At 46.0% G+C, this 19036-nt stretch overlaps 1 protein-coding gene across 1 annotated transcript in view; it reads left to right on the forward strand.

Annotated features, from left to right (window-relative positions):
• LOC117883809 (tropomodulin-2) overlaps positions 1-8812 on the forward strand; it is a 68682-nt gene extending 59870 nt beyond the window's left edge. The window contains exons 7-10 of the mRNA XM_034783584.1: positions 1316-1423; positions 3014-3157; positions 3480-3624; positions 6272-8812. Coding sequence (XP_034639475.1) covers positions 1316-1423; positions 3014-3157; positions 3480-3624; positions 6272-6306 — 432 coding nt within the window. The 3' untranslated portion in view covers positions 6307-8812. The remainder of the gene's footprint in view (positions 1-1315; positions 1424-3013; positions 3158-3479; positions 3625-6271) is intronic.
• Positions 8813-19036: the final 10224 nt, after the last annotated feature.

Consider the following 19036-nt stretch of genomic DNA (forward strand, 5'->3'; position numbering starts at 1 on the left):
CAGCTGGTAAAGCAAGATAACTCATGGGGCACCTTGGGGTGCTGCCACAATTTGTATGTGGGAGTGCTGAGAGTCATTGAATCAAACTGTAAACCCTGTATCTGATGGAAACCCCACTTCAAGCCAGCGGGTGCAGCAGCACCCCTTGTCCCAGCACCTATCGGGGTACCACACAATTATTGGTCTAATTCAGTTAGCCCACAGATGAAAAGGGAAAAGTTGGGAAGCTCAGACGCAGAACAACCTCCGCTGCCTTTGTCTGCACAGTTTAGAGTGGCTGGTTGGATCTAGGAATAGGATAAAGCTTTGTTAGTGTTTGCTTTGAGTTCAGAGGTGGTGACAAATAGCAGCTCATTATTTTTTCCTCTTTCTTGTTTCATATTGTTTTAAAACTAAGTAATTTTCTAAAAGGACCAGCATGTTGAGTTGATTCATTGTATCCTTCTCTTTATCAGTACAGCTTGTTTGGTAGCAATCTCACCTCCAGGTGTCTAATTCCATATCAAGACTTGGGCTCATGCCCAAAGCTGCCAGTGCCTGTTGTACTAAGGGTTTATGGATTGGTTATTCACCCCTCATCACACTGTTTCTGGGCACGAGTGTACATTTGAAAAAAATAAGCAATACCAATGATCCAACAATACAACCACAAAGCTGTACCACAGCTCACCACTCACTCTCACCTGCCGGTAACAAATCCGCAACCAATTACTAGACCTCCTCGCAGCCAGCAGCAAATTTGTGTCCCAGCTAAAAAGCCAGATTTAACAGATACATTTTCGCTCCAGCCCATGGGGCCAAACTCAGGCTTTGTCAGATTGCAAGAGGGAGCCTATGCTGATGATGGGGGGGGACCGCCAATGAGAATATTATGGCCATGCTTCAGGATTTCAACCTTGGAGACAGACAGCAAGAGATTGCCACCAGCCTTAATTTCCAGGATGGTGCATGGTAGAAGAGATGCCTAGAGGATCATCAGTTCTCAGACTATTTAGGAATTTACAAATAAATCAGCACCTTTCATTGCACCTGGAAATGAATACGAAAAACAGTGCAGAGCAGTGTTCTCAATTTGGCCTGCCTTGCTTAAAAGGTGGTGGCTGCATTCTGCCCTCGCTCAAGGCATTGAGCGGTTTTCAAGGGCAGCCTCAAAGCTGAGCAAGTTGCAGTACTCTGGCCTGACGGGCTTTGTAGAGCACAGGGAATAGCTAAGAAGTTGTACAGAGAAGCAGTGTTAATTAATGTAGCAATCATCAAAATAAATGTCTGGTGATGTGATTGGCTGTAATGTTTACTGGGTTTTGTCTTAATGTAGAACATCCCAATTCCGACACTGAAAGAATTTGCCAAGGCTTTGGAAACCAACACCCACGTGAAGAAGTTCAGCCTCGCAGCCACTCGAAGCAATGACCCTGTTGCTGTTGTAAGTTGAAACACGGCTTGAAAAGACAGAATTGTTCACTAAGGCTGCATTTGTCTCTAGGAGGGTGCGGCGGGGCGACAACTCACTGGCGCAGCCCCTCCTGCTGGTTGTCCTGGGAATTAGCTCTTCCAGCAGGCCAATGTCTCACCTGCCACTGGCCCATGTGTTCCTCCCAGACCCCGGTGCCCTTTACATCAGGGTTCTGCCCCTAGCAGTAACCCACAATCTGGGTCTCCCCACCCAGGGGAACCACCAACCCACTATCCCCACCTTGCCTCAGTGGCTACTGCTAGTCCCTTCTAGCCCCCCATTCACTGGGGCAGACTGCAGTCAGTAGCGTAGCTAAGGGGGGAGCAGCCGCTCCCCCACTGAGCACAAGGTGGTGCCTTGTCAATTTCCTGGCACCTTTGTACTCACCCGGGGGAGCGATTTTAAAAAAATAAAATAAATTTGAAAAGTGCCACCCGCTGCGGTGCTTTTATTTTAGTCACCCGGTGGTGCTCTGGGTCTTCGGCGGCACTTCGGCAGCGGGCCCTTCACTCGCTGCGCGGGTCTTTGGCGCCATTTTAGCAGAGGGACCTTCAGTGCCGCTGAAGACACCCGGAGTGCCGCCAGGTGAGTAAAAGCGCCACAGTGGGTGGTGCCTATTTTTTTTTTTTTATTGCTCCCACTGTTCCCTCCACCTGGCTACGCCACTGACTGCAGTCTGTAAACCACTTGTCATCAGTTAGGATCTGCTGCCTTCGCCTATCCCTGGGCAGCCCTTCTGCAGCCCCAGTACCTTTCATAGGCCCTTTTCAAGGCCTGCAGCCTGGGGGTTTTTCAGGCTGGAGCTCCCCAGCTCCCTCTGCCCTTCCCCAGCACTGCTCCACCCTGGGTACTCTTCTCAGCTCCCAGGCAGCCCAGTCCTTCTCTCTCAGATAGCTAGGGGTACATCTACACTACAGCGGGGAGTCGATTTAAGATACGCAAATTCAGCTACGTGAATAGCGTAGCTGAATTCGACGTATTACAGCCGACTTACCCCGTTGTGAGGACGGCGGCAAAATCGACTTCTGCCGCTTTTTGTCGGCGGCGCTTACTACCACCTCCGCTGGTGGAGTTAGAGCGCCGATTCGGGGATCGATTGTCACGTCCCAACGGGACGCGATAAATCGATCCCCGAGAGGTCGATTTCTACCCGCCGATTCAGGCGGGTAGTATAGACCAGGCCTAGAGAGAGACTCCTTTTGAGCTCTTGGATCACAGCCCTTTTATAGAGCCAGCTCTGACCTGATTGGGATGAGGCCCCAGCTGTAGCTCCTTCCCCAGTCAGCCTAGCCTTTCCCTGCTGCAGCCCTCTCCAGGGCTGCTTTTAACCCCTTTTCATCAGGAGCGGGGTTACTGCCCCGCTACAGAGGGGCTTGTTTTTCAGATGTCTCTTGTGACTGTGCACAGTGGCATTATAACCTATTCTGTTCTAGGAATACACTCTTCCTCCATGACTCTGTTTGCAATGCTTTTCTAGATATTAACCACAATTCAGATTCTTGGTGTTATCTGAAGCTTTCAGAGTTTCAAACTCATACCACCTCTTCCCTGACTCTTCAGGCTTTTGCAGATATGTTAAAAGTGAACAAGACACTGAAGAGTCTAAATATAGAATCCAATTTCATCACTGGGGCTGGCATTCTGGCACTGATTGATGCACTAAAAGAGAATGAAACCCTGACAGAGATCAAAATTGACAATCAGGTAAGGAGCGGGCAAGTAAACTGGTGCCTGCTTTGTTTAGTTTCTGGTAGGTTCCATATGTTCTTCTATCATATTTTAGGTTTGGGATCTGTCAAAGAGGCAAGGCAAAATCCTATGGATCAGACTTTCTGCACCTCATTCCCAAGCACGTGCTGCTAAGCAATAGAAAACAAAACTGACAAATGCTAAAAAGAAAGCCCAGAGGAAGTTCTCCAGAGATGGGTTTCTCTCTCCAGTTTGTAGCACATTACTGAATGTAACCACTTCTCTTTCTTTTGTGAGAAGATGTTTCCTTTTCTTTTCACTGTGTGTCACCCAACAGAGGCAGCAGCTGGGGACAGCTGTAGAGATGGAGATTGCCCAGATGCTTGAGGAGAACTCCAAGATTCTCAAATTTGGATACCAGTTCACAAAGCAAGGTCCAAGAACCAGGGTAGCTGCAGCTATTACTAAAAATAACGATCTAGGTAAGATGCTACAGACATTCATCAGCAATTCTTGCAGGCCAACTCCTGCCCTCCTTGTACATTCCGTAGACAAAAAATAATCAAATAGTGCCAGATCCTGAGGTCCTTAATCAGTTTTTACTGAGTCCTTTCTCAGGCAAACACCCATTGACTTCAGTCTGGGTTTGCCCCAGTAAGGACTTAGCAAAAAATGAACAAATGCATACTTTGACGCAGAGACTTTATTTTTTAGCAATACTTAAACATCCTGCTGAATTCCCATGATATGCTTTATTTCCTGCAATTCTAATTGTCCCCAGCAGGATAAAGGCTGGTTAAATCTCTCATCCTTATCATTTGGACAATTACTCTAGAATGTTGCCTTCTCCTGGTTTGCAACTAGTCCGTTTTCCTCTTTTGCATTGGCAAATTATCACTGACTATTTAGTACAATAGAATACTTCATAAAACCAATATCTGGAAAAGCACAACATTGGAAGCAGAGGCAAAATACGGACATTTGCACTGCAAGGCTTTGGGATAATGCAGTCTGTTTGCCAAGAGCTTTAATGTTTACATTAAAGGAAGTTCATAGCCAGAGATTGTCATTACTGGCATGCTTCAATGAGAAGTATTCTTCCAGCTCTGCCTGTTTTAGTCTGTATTTCAGAAACCCAGTATCACAAACATGGTATCCCAGTGCAGTTTGGTAACACCAAAGCCTATCTAGTATGAACAGCATTAATCTGGCCTTATGGCTCAGTGCAGACTGAACAGGGTTACGGAATAGCTAATGCTGTGGATGGCAAGGAGCACCAGCACAATGGACTAGTTAGAACTTCCCAGGCCCTCTTACAGTGCATTGCTGAGTGCCAGGGGACTCCTCCATTGCATTGCAGGGAATAAGACATCACCCAGAGCTGCTCAGGGCACAATAGTAGAATGTCATTGATCCGTGCTTCATTAAACTGCATCCCCGCAAAATAATCCATTTTCAGTGCAGATTTGGGTTAATTAAGGTTTACTGTATTATCCAATGGCCCATGCAACCCAGAGATCTATTCTGAGACTAAAATGTTTCCTTTTGGGTCTGATTTGTTCTTTTCCTTGTTGTTAGTAATCAGTACCATGTGAAAGTATATTATAAAAAGTCTGATTCTTTCATACAGATATGTTTCTCACAAGGACATCAAATGACTTAACCATGCATATTTGTATGTAGTGTTAGCATATGGAACAACAGAATTTTTACTTATTTCGTAACCCCACTAGAGAAACTCTTGCAATTGGAACAGCTGTTGATTTTTGGCTACATCACCCTTAAATGAATCCAATGAGGAGGATCTAGCACTCCCACACAGCCCACAGTACCTGTTTCAATTTAGTTGGAGCAATATGGCCTTTAGAAAAAACAAATGATACAAGCCATACTGATAACCTAAATTTAACCATTGGAACAAAATACCAAGAGGAATGGTGGATTCTCCATCGCTTAAAGTTTTCATATCAAGACTGGATGCCTTTCTGGAAGATATGCTTTAGCCAAACCAGGGCCACCCAGAGGATTCAGGGGGCCTGGGGTCTTCGGCGGCGGGGGGCCTCCACCGCCGAATTGCCACCGAAGACCCAGCTCTTCGGCGGCAGGTCCCGGAGCGGAAGGACCCTCTGCCGCGGGTCTTCAGGGCACTTCGGCGGCAGGTCCTGGGATGGAAGGACTGCCCGCCGTGGGTCTTCAGGGCACTTCGGTGGCGGGTCCCGGAGAGGAAGGACCCCCCGCCGCCGAATTGCCGCCGAAGACCCGGAGTGGAAGAAGCTCCGGGGGCCTGGGCCCGCGAGAGTTTTCTGGGGCCCCCGGAGCGAGTGAAGGACTCCGCTCCAGGAGCCCCGAAAAACTCTTGTGGGAGCCCCTGCGGGTCCTGGGGCCTGGAGCAAATTGTCCCACTTGCCCCTCCCCCCCCCCCCCCCCCCCCGGGTGGCCCTGAGCCAAACTCAAGTTTCGGAGCTCAATACAGGGATAACTGGGTGAAATTCTGTGGCCCGTGGTTACATGGTTACTCAGACTAGATGACGTAGGTCCCTTTTAGCCTTAAACTATGAATCTGTGAAACCTCTGGACACAATCCTGTACCTCCTAGAACAGGGATCGGCAACCTTTGGCCCGCCAGGGAAAGCCGCTGGTGGGCCGGGCCGGTTTGTTTACCTGCAGCGTCTGCAGGTTCGGCTGATCGCAGCTCCCACTGGCTGCGGTTCGCCGTCCTAGGCCAATGCGGGCTGTGGGAAGGGCGGCCAGCACATCCCTTGGCCCGCGCCGCTTCCCGCAGCGCCCATTGGTCTGGGAGGGCAAACCGCGGCCAGTGGGAGCTGCGATCAGCCGAACCTGCGGATGCTGCAGGTAAACAAACTGGCCTGGCCCAGCCCGCCAGCGGCTTTCCCTGGTGGGCCGCAGGCCAAAGGTTGCCAATCCCTGTCCTAGAAGATACTGATGGGCCAACCCTCCCATTGATTTGAGTGAGAGTTGAGGGTACTATGCACTTTCCTTAACCTGGTCCTTGAGAAGGGAAGTACGAATAACCCAGTTTTCTAGTCCCAAATAGTGTCACACTGAGACGTGTGCTTGGGTGCTTAGTAAGTTAACGCTGAGAGACGGTTTTTGATTTTACTGGCATAGTTCGTAAAAAGCGAGTGGAAGCAGACCGGCAGTAGCCATGCCTTGGAGGATGCGAAGAGGTATTGAATGCAGCCGACACAACGGCAATCTCACAACATCCACTGGTCAGAAGGGAAGACACTGGAAAATCATTGTAATGAAGGTTGCTCATTTCCGTTACTCTCCCCTTTAACCACTAACATTGTTAACTTTCATATTTAGTTTAATGTTTATGAAAATATGATTGTGTTATTGGAATATATGAAGCTGATATCCACAACCTAGGGGTAAAATATGTCTTAATGAGCATCACCTGGAATCACATTGAATCTTTTGTGTCCTTTTTTTAAAACTCTGTTAAAAAACGATCGTTTTACATTGATAAAGGATTCTCTATATACAATGGGGCTTTACCACCCTGTCCTGCAATGCCTTAAGCATGTGAATAATCCTCACTTGTGAGAGTAGTTCCACTGAAGTCAATGGACTTCTCAGGTGAGTAGAGACTACTTATGCCAATACCGGTTTGCGGGATCACACCCTTAGGCCCCAATCCTGCATTCAGATCTGTGCAGTTGGGACTCTACACTTGTACAGGGTTCTGCCTTTGTGGATCCAGATGTAGGATGCATTTGTAAGTATTGTCAAAGCCTATTGTTTACATGTGTTTAAGCTAGGCTGATCGCGTCATCAATATTACACTGACGTGTATTCATACTCCATGATGTAAAGTAAAAATATTAGTGTTGCCAAACCTAGAATACCTTAACATTAACAATGTCACTTTGTTATTTTTCTAATCCATTGAGGATTTTAAAAAAAAAACAGAATGCCAGGTTTGCAGCTATAAATCTCATTAATGGAAACCAGTATACTGAGCAGTGCTCGTTTTGCTTTGAACCACACTGTTGACTGTTTTTTAATGTCTGGTATTTATGTGCATTTATTAGTATAAATGACAGAATTGTTCTCAGGACCGGTTAGATAAAGAGCGAGTAAAATATTTAATCCAGGGCGGCAGCAGCTCTACCCGGAGATGGATAACAATCAGAAGAGTAACATGTACCAATCACCTCGTTTACGTTTTTAGCATCTGATTCAACACTCATTCTCTGTTAAGCAAAGTGCTTAAGCCTGTGCCTGATTCCAATGGGACTTTAGCAATATTGCTGAAGCACTTTGCTGAATAAGGATGGACGTAAGTACGTGTTCCAGTGCTCTGCTGAAGCAGGGCGTTAACCCAGAATTCTGCACATTGCGCTGAACACATGGAAGATACTTATGTAGCAGCAATTAAACCCAACAACATTAGAATGAATCAGTGGGGTATTGTGAAATGATTGTGTGAAGCGTTTAGTTTGCAATATAATTTCATTGTATTGTGTATAGTTTTATAGCATCAGACATTAATTTCTAGCCATATATATGTATATATATATTGTCTTTGCCAACATCTGAGTCTGTTAAATAGCCGGGGGTTCACTTTGATCATATTTAAATGTAATGCAAGAATTAAGGAAGGATGCTATTAACTGGTTTAGCTATACTCATTCTTTCAGAAAGCTAAAGGTGTTTAATTGGGGCCAACAACCTGCGGTACCCTTGAAACATTAGCCTCTCTTCCCTCTTTCTGACCTACACACGCCCCATCATTTGTGCTGGCAAAAGAGTTCTGGCCAGGGGAATATGGAAAGGGAACGAATGGTGCTTTGAACCCGCAGAAGACATTGGGCTGGGGTCTGTTAATCAGGAGGGGATGGAGTCAGGGGAGCAGTCAGGGTGTGTGGGATATTCCCCTCTGAACCTGGCAGATTCCTGAACAGAAATCTGCCTGCGAGTCAGTGCTGCTTCAGAGAGTATAAATTCACGCTCTATCTGTCTAGTCTATGTCATCTATGCCTCTTTTAAAATGGGTGGGACCTATGGCAGCACTGCTCCTGAGGGGTGCAGTGTGGGAGGGCTGGATCTCTGCACTATGGCCCTGGTTGTATAAAGCACTTAAGCACATGCTTAAGTCCTAATGACTTCCAGACAAGCATAAGTGCTTTGCTAAATCAGGGCCTAAGAGTAGTATCCACAGTACAGCCATCTTCCCTGAGGAATCTAGGGTTCTGAGGGGCTTTCAAGGCCCTCTCCCTCCTCCAGTGTAGGGTTAGAAACGCCTCCTCCTCAAGGGAAGATTGGGAAAGAAATTCTATGAGAGGACCTTATGGAATTACCAGAGGGTTTTCCCCACCCCCAGGCAGGATTTGCTGTGAGAATGGATATCGACCCACATAGTCTTAAAAAAAAGGGAGACCGAATTCCTTCACATGGTCCGGATTGTGCATACCCTTATGTGAGCAGTCCTTAAAACCAATGGGGCTACTTGCATGTATCACAACTACTCTCGCATGATTGTGGGTTTGCAACATCAGGCCCGGTATGGGGGAAGGAATTTGATTCAAGTATCCTTATCCCCAAAGCCAAAGATTTCTGACATGGACAATCTTCAGCCTGAAAAGAAATTTGTTCTGACTCCCACATTTTCCCTATTCCCTTCTTTAGGTTTTTTTTTTTTTTTTTTTTTGGGGGGGGGGGGGGGGGGAGGAGCAGGGGGTTTCCAAGTACATCTGGCTAATTTTTTAACATTTTAATGATTTTTTAAAAAAATCAGTTATGTCTTTAATGGGATCTAGTGTGTTCAGAACAAACAAGCGTGATGCGTTTATAGTCTGAACCTCCACTCAAAATGTAAATGACACTGTATTTGCATGCAGCAGTTCTGTAACGGGTGGATTGGTATGGCTGCTTTGTGATGTATGGCAGCATCTCCCCATGTGTCTATTTGAGCAGAGCCCTTGTGAGGTGGCTACATTCATGTCAGCAACGGTTTGTAACATTCCACTTTATGGGCTAAACAAGGAAACAGACTTTGGGAAGTGCGGGTAGTCTCACCTTCCCTTCATTGTCCATGACTGCAGGCATCATGCACAGATAGCTGTTTTCTAAGAGCGTGACTCTTCAGGCACTGAGTTTCTCCTATTAAGAGCCAGATGGTGCCCATGCTGGGGGTGGCCTGGGGACATATAATTCTGGGTGTGGGGTAGGAAAGGGATCGGGGAGACATTGTGTATACTGGAGCTTTCCAGTGCATGACATCCCTTCTCTGGCCTGCCAGCTCTGCTAGCTGGCTTGGGGTCATAGCTGTGCCTCCCTTCTGCCCCTTTTTCTCTCTTTTGGAGGGTTTGCTCCCGAGGGGGCACTTACAGGGAACAGTCCTTGGCCTCAGGAAAGCACAGGGACTGCAGTGGCACCAAGTGACTGCCCAGGAGTCATGAGGGGACCTCCCCTTCTTGCCATCCGCATGAGAGCTGGCCATGATCTAGCCTTAACCATTTTATAGTGAACATAGTGACAAACAATGTATGAAAATATAAGCCTGTATTCACTATAGCTATAGCGAATCTAGTGCAGTTATCGGCGGTCTAAATATTAACCTTAAAACAGAAGCAGTTGGCCAGTTAAAATCCCCTCTACTAGTATTAAGGGGGTTAATATTTGACTGGGTCATTTTTAAGTACAATTCCAAGCAGATGGTCATATTCCCAATCAAGTAGCTCTGACACCGGGGCATAAATCGAGGTCCCCTTTTTAAACAAAACAAAGACTGGGAGTAGCTGGGCTCATTTGCGCATTGCTTCTCATGTTGATAGTTTGGGTTTTGTTTGTATTTTTTATAACATTTTTCATGGAAAAACTCAACATGTGCATATCCTAACATTTGTGCGTGTTGTAGAGTGCACTAAGGAACGTGAAGTGTATGTGTTAAACACTAGAAGAAAATGTTTGATCTGGAATATAAATGATTGCATGTGCACAGCGTGGTGCATTTTACACAAGGGAAGGGGAATCACCAGAATATGTAGCAGTGACTCCCAAACACCTTGGCTTTTATAAATAAACCTTCATAAGGAAATTGGCTTTCTGTGTTTACTTGCAGCTGTGCTAAGTGGCTGTCAATGCATTGCCACAGATCCTTGAGTAAGCAACTTTCCTCACCCTCACGGCTTTCACTTGCTCTTGAGAATCATTCAAGTTTCACATTCTGTCTCCCAGGTAACAGAACTTCAATGGGAATAAGGCATGTATTTGACATGTATACACAAACCCGACTTACACAAATCCACACTTACGGGAAAAGTTCTGTAAGCTAGAAATAGGAGGGTTTGGGGTTTTTTTTGTGTAATGGTCGGGTATATGTTTCTGACTTACGCAAAATTCGAGTTACACAAAGTTTTTGAAAATCCTACATCTTTAGGGACCTAAATACCTTTAAAAGGTGCCTAAGTCACTTTTAAAAATGGGCCGGAGGCTCCTTAGCCACTTAAGCACTTTTGAAAATGTTACCCCAGAGCTATTCCAAGGCCAAAATGTGAGATACTGACCTTTTTAAGATGACATGGCTCCCAGATTAAGTACATCACAAAAAACAGAGGAAGCAGGAAAAAGAGGGGCTCTTTTGTAGAAGCACGACTAATGTTTTCTATAACCTCAGTTTCAATATTCTGCATTTATGATCCCAATAATTTGTAACTAAGTAGTGAATTATAACGGTAGATTTATGCAAGACAGTGGTAAGTATTGCTTCAAAGAAAGAAGTGCAATTTACAATAAGGTGCTGGTACAAGATCTCATCTGAGCTAAAAGGTGGCTAGATTGTTAGAAGGTTTAGTTGTGAACTTGGTTTGGCCTTGGATGTATTTTCCTCATTTTAGTGTTGTGCAAGATCTAAAATCCAATTCACATTCTTGGCTTTGGGATTTTAAAATGAATCTCAGTTGTTCTCACTGCAGACTTCGTTGGACTATGCAGATGTGTTAGTGATCGAAGTTTCCCAACACGTCTCAGCAGGGATGAAACCTGATCCAACAGAACAGCCATAAAGAGCTTTCTAAAATCGAAGAAGCAGCTCTCTGATCCCCTACAAGATTAATCAATCATTTATCAGATTAGCAACAGAGCCTCTCACTGGTCAATGGACAGTGACGACTATGACATTATTTTCTTCTGTAGAATATTTTTATACAGCAAATAGCCCTTTGTATTCACAGCAATTATATGTGGTGACACTCCGGTCAGTAGCAGCCTCATGCGGGTTATTGCTGATGTGCGGGTGTGGTTGTTAGCACACGGTTCCTATTGCCAAATCAGGAGCTTGCATCAAAAACATACAGTATGCCATATTTCACCTTGGAGTATCCCTCCATAGCTCATTTTATGGAGAGCCTGCAAAACGGGCTCTCCGTGGGTTTTGGATGATATACATCTGTCCTATGACTCCTCACTGAGTGCGACCTTTCAGTGGTCACCCTGCCAGATTTTGCCCCTATTCATTTATATTGGTTTCTTCCAATGTGTACAGACATCTACAGATGTTCATTCAATGTTCTATGGGCAATGGGAGTTAGGCACTTTATCTGCTCAGGTGCTTCTGTAAATTCCGCTAGAAACCAATCTGCAGCTTTTGGCAAATAAAGGACTGTGTAAATCTGGCCCTAGGGGCCTACCCCATATCTGACAATACACAATACCATATCAAGGACTGCCCTTACATAAATAACTAGTTAGAAAAACCCTCCAGCCTCCCAGCCAATGCCCTCCCCCAAAGCTCAACGAGGAGTGCAGCATGCCCGGAAGGCTATCAGATCCGAGATCAGGAACCCGCTCCAGGAATGCCCTACAGCAGTGAAATAGCTCTGACCGAACCAGAGCATGTACTGCGCTACAGATATTTTCCTCAATAGAAAAGAAAAAAATCTCAAAAACACTTTCTAACTGTTTGGGCTCAGATTTCCAGCTGAAGCTTTTACTCAATCTCTGGACTAAATAAATCACACTCACGCTAGCTGTAACAAGTCTTTCTGAGTTCGTGTTACAACAGGCTCAGTACTCGCCCCACATGACGTTAATAACTAAACATTCATTGATCCTCCCTCAGTTCAACCACCAGTAGATTTTATTTTGCCTGCAATAGCCGGGTGACGGGCTAGATTTACTTGTATAATAAAGCTGAGGGCAGCTGGGGTCTGCCCCTTTATTGCAAACTGAGTGCAGCCCGTGAGGATCTGACAGGCAGCCAGTGCAGCTTGGGTGCCCCAATTTAAAACATTAAGGCAAATCCAACTCCTGCTTCCCACTCTTGCAAGCATGCCAGGCAGAAATGCTGCTTTTCTGTTGTGTGAGGGAGGGGAAAGAGGGAGTGCAGGCAGCCAGGAACCACCACAGGGCACATTTCTATCCCCATGTAAGCCCCGGGGTGGGGGTTGTACTGCTCATTAGGACTCGTTGTCAGAGCATGTGAACAATGCGGTCACATGAGTCACCCCTCGGTCTCAGTCTCCTGGGTGATACCTCAGTGGCTTGGAGTGACAGCAATAACATAAGCTTTAGGGAGAAGATGAAAGGGCTGCATGCAGTGGGAGCTTTGTGTGGGTGTTAGGAAACTCCTAGAGGAAAGGGGGAAAGGAGGGAATTGAAGTTGTCCCCATGCTGGCTGAATGGGTCAGAAGGAAGCGGTGAGGTGCTCTGTAGTCTCTGTAACTAGACCCAAATGGACCCACCTAGCCTAAGCTTTGGCAGTGTCCACCTAAATAGGTCACTAACCATTTATTTCATTGTCATCTGATCTCCCTCTATTCTGAGTAACCCTGGTTTTGAATTGGACCAGTTGGGCTTTGCTTTGGATTCTTTGCAGACTTCACACATGCCAGCTTTGAGAGGCAGACCCACCTGCCAGCCCAGCTCTCCAAGGCAGTGCAAGAGGCGGCGTCCTAGCTCGGGATTCTCAATTCATAGGGCATGGCCTGTGCAGGGCTGTGTTGGCAGATGCAGGGGAAACATTGAATGCCTGTAGATGAGTGCAAGGGGCTTAAGGGGACACTCCTTCACCTTCAAGCTTCAGCACAGTTGCCATCACCCTTTTACTGCGGCTTTAATTGAAGGCCAAGTTTTACCCTTGACCAATTAACGTTACTCCCACCCACTTGCCCAGACACAAGCTGCGAGGAGACAGACATAAAAAATCTTCACTGGCCTTCTAATTTCTGCCTTTACTCCCACTGCCATCTCCCTTCCTTTCTGTCATCTCGCAGCACAGCTGTTGTGTGTTTCGATGAACTTCACAAAAAATTACGGGAGGAGCGCTTGTTAATGGCAGAAAACAGTGCTAATGCGACAGCTGTTTCTGTGCTGCCGTTTGCAGGGAGAGTCAGTTGCGAGAAGAAATTGGTGAGACAAGTGCTTTGAGATCTTTTGGTGTCAGAGGTTATAAAGCTCAGAGGATTCTTGCTCTCTGCCTTTGGCTCTTTCACACAAAGGCAAAGGGCTCTTTGGAGAGTGGTGCTTGGTCCTGCATCCTTTTCACCACATGGCTCCAAGTCAGTGAGAGTTTTGGCTGTGAATGGGCTACAAGACTGGGGCCAAAGGTTATTCGAGGGCCATGCTCTCAATCTGAGTTTCCATTGTAGGAGTCAACTTCTCATCCTGCTCCTCTGACTTCTCAATATTAAACAGCAGAAGATTCTTCACTTACAAAAAGAAAAAGGGATTGAAGCTATTTCCACAGAATCTCTGAGCATGTGTCTTGATTGCTTGGCCCTCACTCCTGTCGACGCTAAGTTCTGTCCCATATGGGGCCTGAGCACAAAGTAAAATCAAGTGGAAGTTTTGCCTCTACAAAAGGTGCAGAAACCTTCCCATGCGAGTGAAATTATGGCAGCATGAATGCAGCAAGCTGAATTTACCCATGGACCTTCGCCTCCCTCTGCTGCCATTCACAGCAGTAAGGGCTCCCCACCCTTGTCTTTTTGTGTAATGATCAAAAAAACAAATTTTAATGCTTTGTATTGACATGAAGATGTTTGGTGTAGCTTGAATCCAGCATTCCAGTGGCAGGGATGTGACTCTGCCAAGGCATTTAAAGTAGCTCTGGTCAATTTCTTTGCCTGTGTGAGTCTCAATTTCTCTGCATCCAGGGCACCACATTCTGTTCCCAGGGACAAGTTGCAGCAAACCTCTCTGAAGGCTGGTGTCCAAAAAGCAGCTCATGGTCAGCTCTCATTGCTGCTGGTTGGGGAGGGGAGGGGGCAGAGAGAGGGAAAATAACATTCCTATAAATATTCTAATATTTGTATTTTTAATTAACACAATTCCACTAGGTGCCAGTATCTCTGCATAGAAATCAGTAAATCTCTGTTGTAAAAGGCTTTTTCTTCACCCTGACATCCATTTAGAAACTGATGAACATCCACTACAGCTGAAACAGAGGAGGCTGAGCTAACACTTGGGGTTTGCTGCTGCAGAAAAAAAAAACAAAAAACACCCCCCACCACCACCTCCGTCTCCTTCCTGCCTGAGTGGCATTTTTAAAGCAGAGTTTTGCTCGGAAGGATCCCAGCCACAATGAAATGCTTTAAAATATTCATGCTATGCTTGTCCATTCTAGTAAAGCAGATGAGCACAAACAAAAGCAGGAGGACGGGGAGTCCCTTAATGAGGGTCTGGCTGCCTCCTAGAACCATCTGCCTGATTTAATCGAGTCTGACATTAGAGAAAGACACTCTGGTGAGCAAGAAAAGGCAGCTAGACTAAAGCAATTGCACAGATCGTTTGCCTCTCTGGTCTTTGCTGATTTCAGTTGGTACTGAAAGCCCTTTCAATATACTGAACCGCGTAGGATCCGAAAGCTACATTTCAAATTGTGCAAATTAGATCTTGCATCCTGTGCATCACTACAGGCTCCGGCCCCCCACTCATACGCTCTTTGGAGTGCGAGTCAAGCTGTACCAGTGAGTGCTGTATAAATGAATAAAGATACAAAGTTATCCGCTGTTAATTCCGTCATGTTCCCACCTGCACAGAACATGAATCTGACACAGTGTTTGGAGCTGTGGGATAACAAGGCGACAGAGCTAGGAAATGACTGAGTGGTACCTGTCCAGTAGGCCACTGTTAGCATTTCCTGCTAGTCCACACATCCAATGCGACAGCTGCACACGCTGGGGGCTCATTTCACACATTGATCAGGGTTTATTGGAAGTCTAATGGGCATTTCAACCATATCACTAAACCTCCACACTGCTGGGCAGAACAGAGGGACCCACCCTGGAGGGATTTCCTCCTCATTGTTACCTGACAAAGACCTGTTGGTATCTACCTTTGTCCACTAGAGGGCATACTCGCACTTTAATACATTGCTGCATATTTTCTAATTTGCTTGCTGGTTTTTTGTTTTAACATTTCTTTAGCTTCATACTATCTAGTGCAGTGGTTCCCAAACTTTAACAACCTGTGAACCCCTTTCACTAAAATGTCAAGTCTCGCAAACCCCCTCCTAAAAATGAATGTTTCCAGGGATTTTCTCCTTTACCTGAGTATGAAATATAAAAGTAGTGATCTGGGAAATATAAAATTTGTTTTTATGATGTGCTTATTACACACTATTTGTTATGAATTATTATTGATAATTATAGTATTTTTATTACATTATGAAAACAGCAACACTCTTCCAAGTTCTCATTTACACAGCTTGTATCACTTTGAATAAGCCTGTTCTAAGACAAGACTCCTATGTTTCATCAAGGAGTATCAGATGTGAAACAGCATGAAGGGGTATTTAAGAAGCCAACTCAAAGAGTTCCTCCTACATAGTCATTCAGGTGTTGAGCAGTTCAGGCAAACAATGCACATTACAACAAAGCTTAAACTTGTTCTTCATAATAATTTTAAAAACACCACTAGCTGCCTATTTAATTTTAAAAACAGCAAAAAATATCCACCTCCTTTTCCATTTCTTATAAGAAGTCTTGAAGTTTGAATCTCCTCAGTTTGATAGATATGCTTGTTTTGATCTGCTTAGCTCTTGGAAGTCCAGGGCTCCAGGCTGCTGGCCCCCTGCTGTCTGGGGTCCCTAGGGACAGCTCTGTCCGCCATTAGGGAATTTTCCCCCGAGAGCCCCCTGTAACATTTTGCGAACCCCAGTTTGGGAACCACTGGTCTAGTGTATAGAGCATGGGACTAGGAACAGCCCAAACTTCAGAAAGTAAGGGGGATCTGCTCAAAAATAATCACCTTCTAAATAATTTACTCAACGGTTATTGCTGAGCGTCCCAGTTGGCTGTAGGGTGCAGGGTGTATTAGGAAGTGTAATTGAGAGTAACTACTGTAATAAGCTTTCCTTTTGACCCATTGGCTCTGTCGTGCATTTCGAGTGACACAGTATGTATACTGGGGGAGACCCTGGACCAGATTGCATTCTGGTGTACTTAAGCAGCACTCCAATGAACTCAATGGAATTGTACCCAGTTACTCCAGTTCTGAATTTGTCCCTGTATGTCATGTTTGCGTCACAAATCAGCACTAATGTGGAAGACCTGATGCAGTGGATCATACAAGAGAATGAAAGTCTGATATGCATAAGCAAGTCAGACAGAAGTACCCAACATCTGGCACAAATCTAGAACGAAAGGCGATGGGAGGTTATGCTACGTGTCCCTCCCCGTTACAGGTGGCCATCACAAAGACTGGGAGGGTACAGCTTTTGAAAGATTATTTCTACAGTGCAATCTATGCAGATGAATGAAAACCAAAATGGTGATAAGTTTTAATTCCAATGTCATCATGTATTGGCGTCCGTATGCTATAGCCATAGTCTTAAAAGCAGTTTGACAGTTATTAATGGAAAGTTCACAATTGTGCTTAGTCTCTAAGCAGATGTTTGCATGGTATAGTGTAATTTTAGTGGAGTGTTCACGCAGGGACGGCTTTAGCTTTTTTGCCGCCCCAAGCACGGCAGGCAGGTGGCTTTTGGCGGCACGCCTGCGGGAGGTCCCCGGTCCCGCGGATTCGGCGGCATGCCTGCGGGAGGTCCGCCGGTCCCGCGGCTTCAGCGTACCCGCCACTGAATTGCCATTGAATCCGCGGCAGACCTCCTGCAGGCATGCCGCCAAAGGCTGCCTGATTGCCACCCTCGTAGGGACTGGCAGGGTGTCCCCCGCAGCTTGCCGCCCTGGGCACGCGCTTGGAGCACTGGTGCCTGGGGGCCGCCGCTGCGTTCACGTGAAAAATCGTAGGTTGTCTCTAATAACATGGGAGTCTCATTCTTTTGCTCCTCTCACTCTGACTTCTTAATTAAATGAGTAAGTCCGTGAACGTTGTTTTAATCGCTGTGTAATGCAAACACTGTCCTTGATCAGGAGTTAGAGGGCACGATCCTGCACTCCCCTGATATCAGTCGGGGCACAATCCTGCACATGCTTAGTGTTAACATCATACGTAGTCCCATTGACTTCAGGGGGAATATCCACAAGCTTAATGTTAAACTCCCACTTCAGTGCTTACTGCTCTGCCGGATTGAGGCCTCAGAGTTTCAGGTACCCAAGGAAGACAGGATCAGGTCCATAGTTTGCAATTATAGGACCACAATTTACAAAACTGCTCAGTCCCTGATTCTGTGCACACAATTGCTGCATAGGCAAATGTCCAGTTATCTGCCATTCAAAATCAATGGTCAGCTGATCCATCTAAGTCATGCTTTGTATACATAATTGCGACCATTACGCTTGCTGTAAGTAGGCATGCACGTATCTGGATTTGTAAGCGTCTGCAGTTCTGACCATTTGGACCACAGCGATGCTGTTTGTAGCCGTCTCACTTAGGTTTTGTCGAACAACCAACTGCTCTTGTTTTCAGGATGTTTAATGTGAGTTTAAACATTCCATCCTAGGTAAGTGAGGGCTCAGCCTGCTAACGAATTTGCAAGAAAAGTTTGACTCTTTTGACAGGCTGATCCTGCCATCCTAAACTGGGCAAATCTCCACTGAAGCCAAAGGGAGTTTTTGTCCAAATCAGGTTTAACTGCTGGATGGGACCCTGAGGGCAAAAATCTCATCCCCAAGACACAGCAGAGTTTGGGGGAGATAGAATCCCCCTCCCAACCTGCAGTGCTGGGCATCTGCATAGAGGCTGGTGATCTAATGACCACTGAAGTCAGTGGGAGCCTTTCAATTGATTACCAAGGGTGTTGGATCAGATCCCAGAGCGGTGGAGGCTAACAGTGCCCTGGCCTACTGCACCTCTTCTTAAGGGTTTAAAATAAACCCTTCCTGCTGCTAGAGCAGAGCAGCGTGCATGGATTTCCTGTTACCAGGCTGCATGTGAATCTTACCATGTTCATTGACTGCAAGGGGAAACCCAAGTGAGCACCAAATCACTGCTTGTTCTCTGCTATTCATTGTCACAGGATAAATGGTGACGAGAGCCCCTGGGATCCATTCACATGGAACCCCCCTGGAGTTTCACTGCCATCTAGCATTAATTAATGTCTCCTTATTGGAAAGGGAAACTGGGAAGGAATCAGATCAGCACATTTAGTGAACAGCCAACTTTGAAACAAGTGCTGGGGTTGGTGTCCAGTCTAGCACCAAGCAATCTACAGTTCTCTGGGCTCTCAAGAAATGATTTCTCGGGGCAGCTGGGAGTGGCGTTTGGTAGGTGGGGGCTGGTCGTACATTCTGCAGGAAAAAGCAGCAGCCCGGGCAGGATTACAGAATGTGTCATTATGAATTAATGAGGGGCGGGGGGAGACATTGGACAGAAATGGGGACCCGGTTTTAAGCTCAGCCTGCTGTTTTCGAACAGGTGCAACAACCTGTTAGACAGGTCTGGAAATATTCCCTCTTGCCTTTCCTGTATCAAGTCCAGCTATTGAATGAAGCAGTAACAACTGAGTGCATTTTCTGGGGATTA

Source organism: Trachemys scripta, chromosome 10 (genome assembly GCF_013100865.1).
Source record: "Trachemys scripta elegans isolate TJP31775 chromosome 10, CAS_Tse_1.0, whole genome shotgun sequence".
Taxonomy (NCBI): Eukaryota; Metazoa; Chordata; order Testudines; family Emydidae; genus Trachemys; species Trachemys scripta.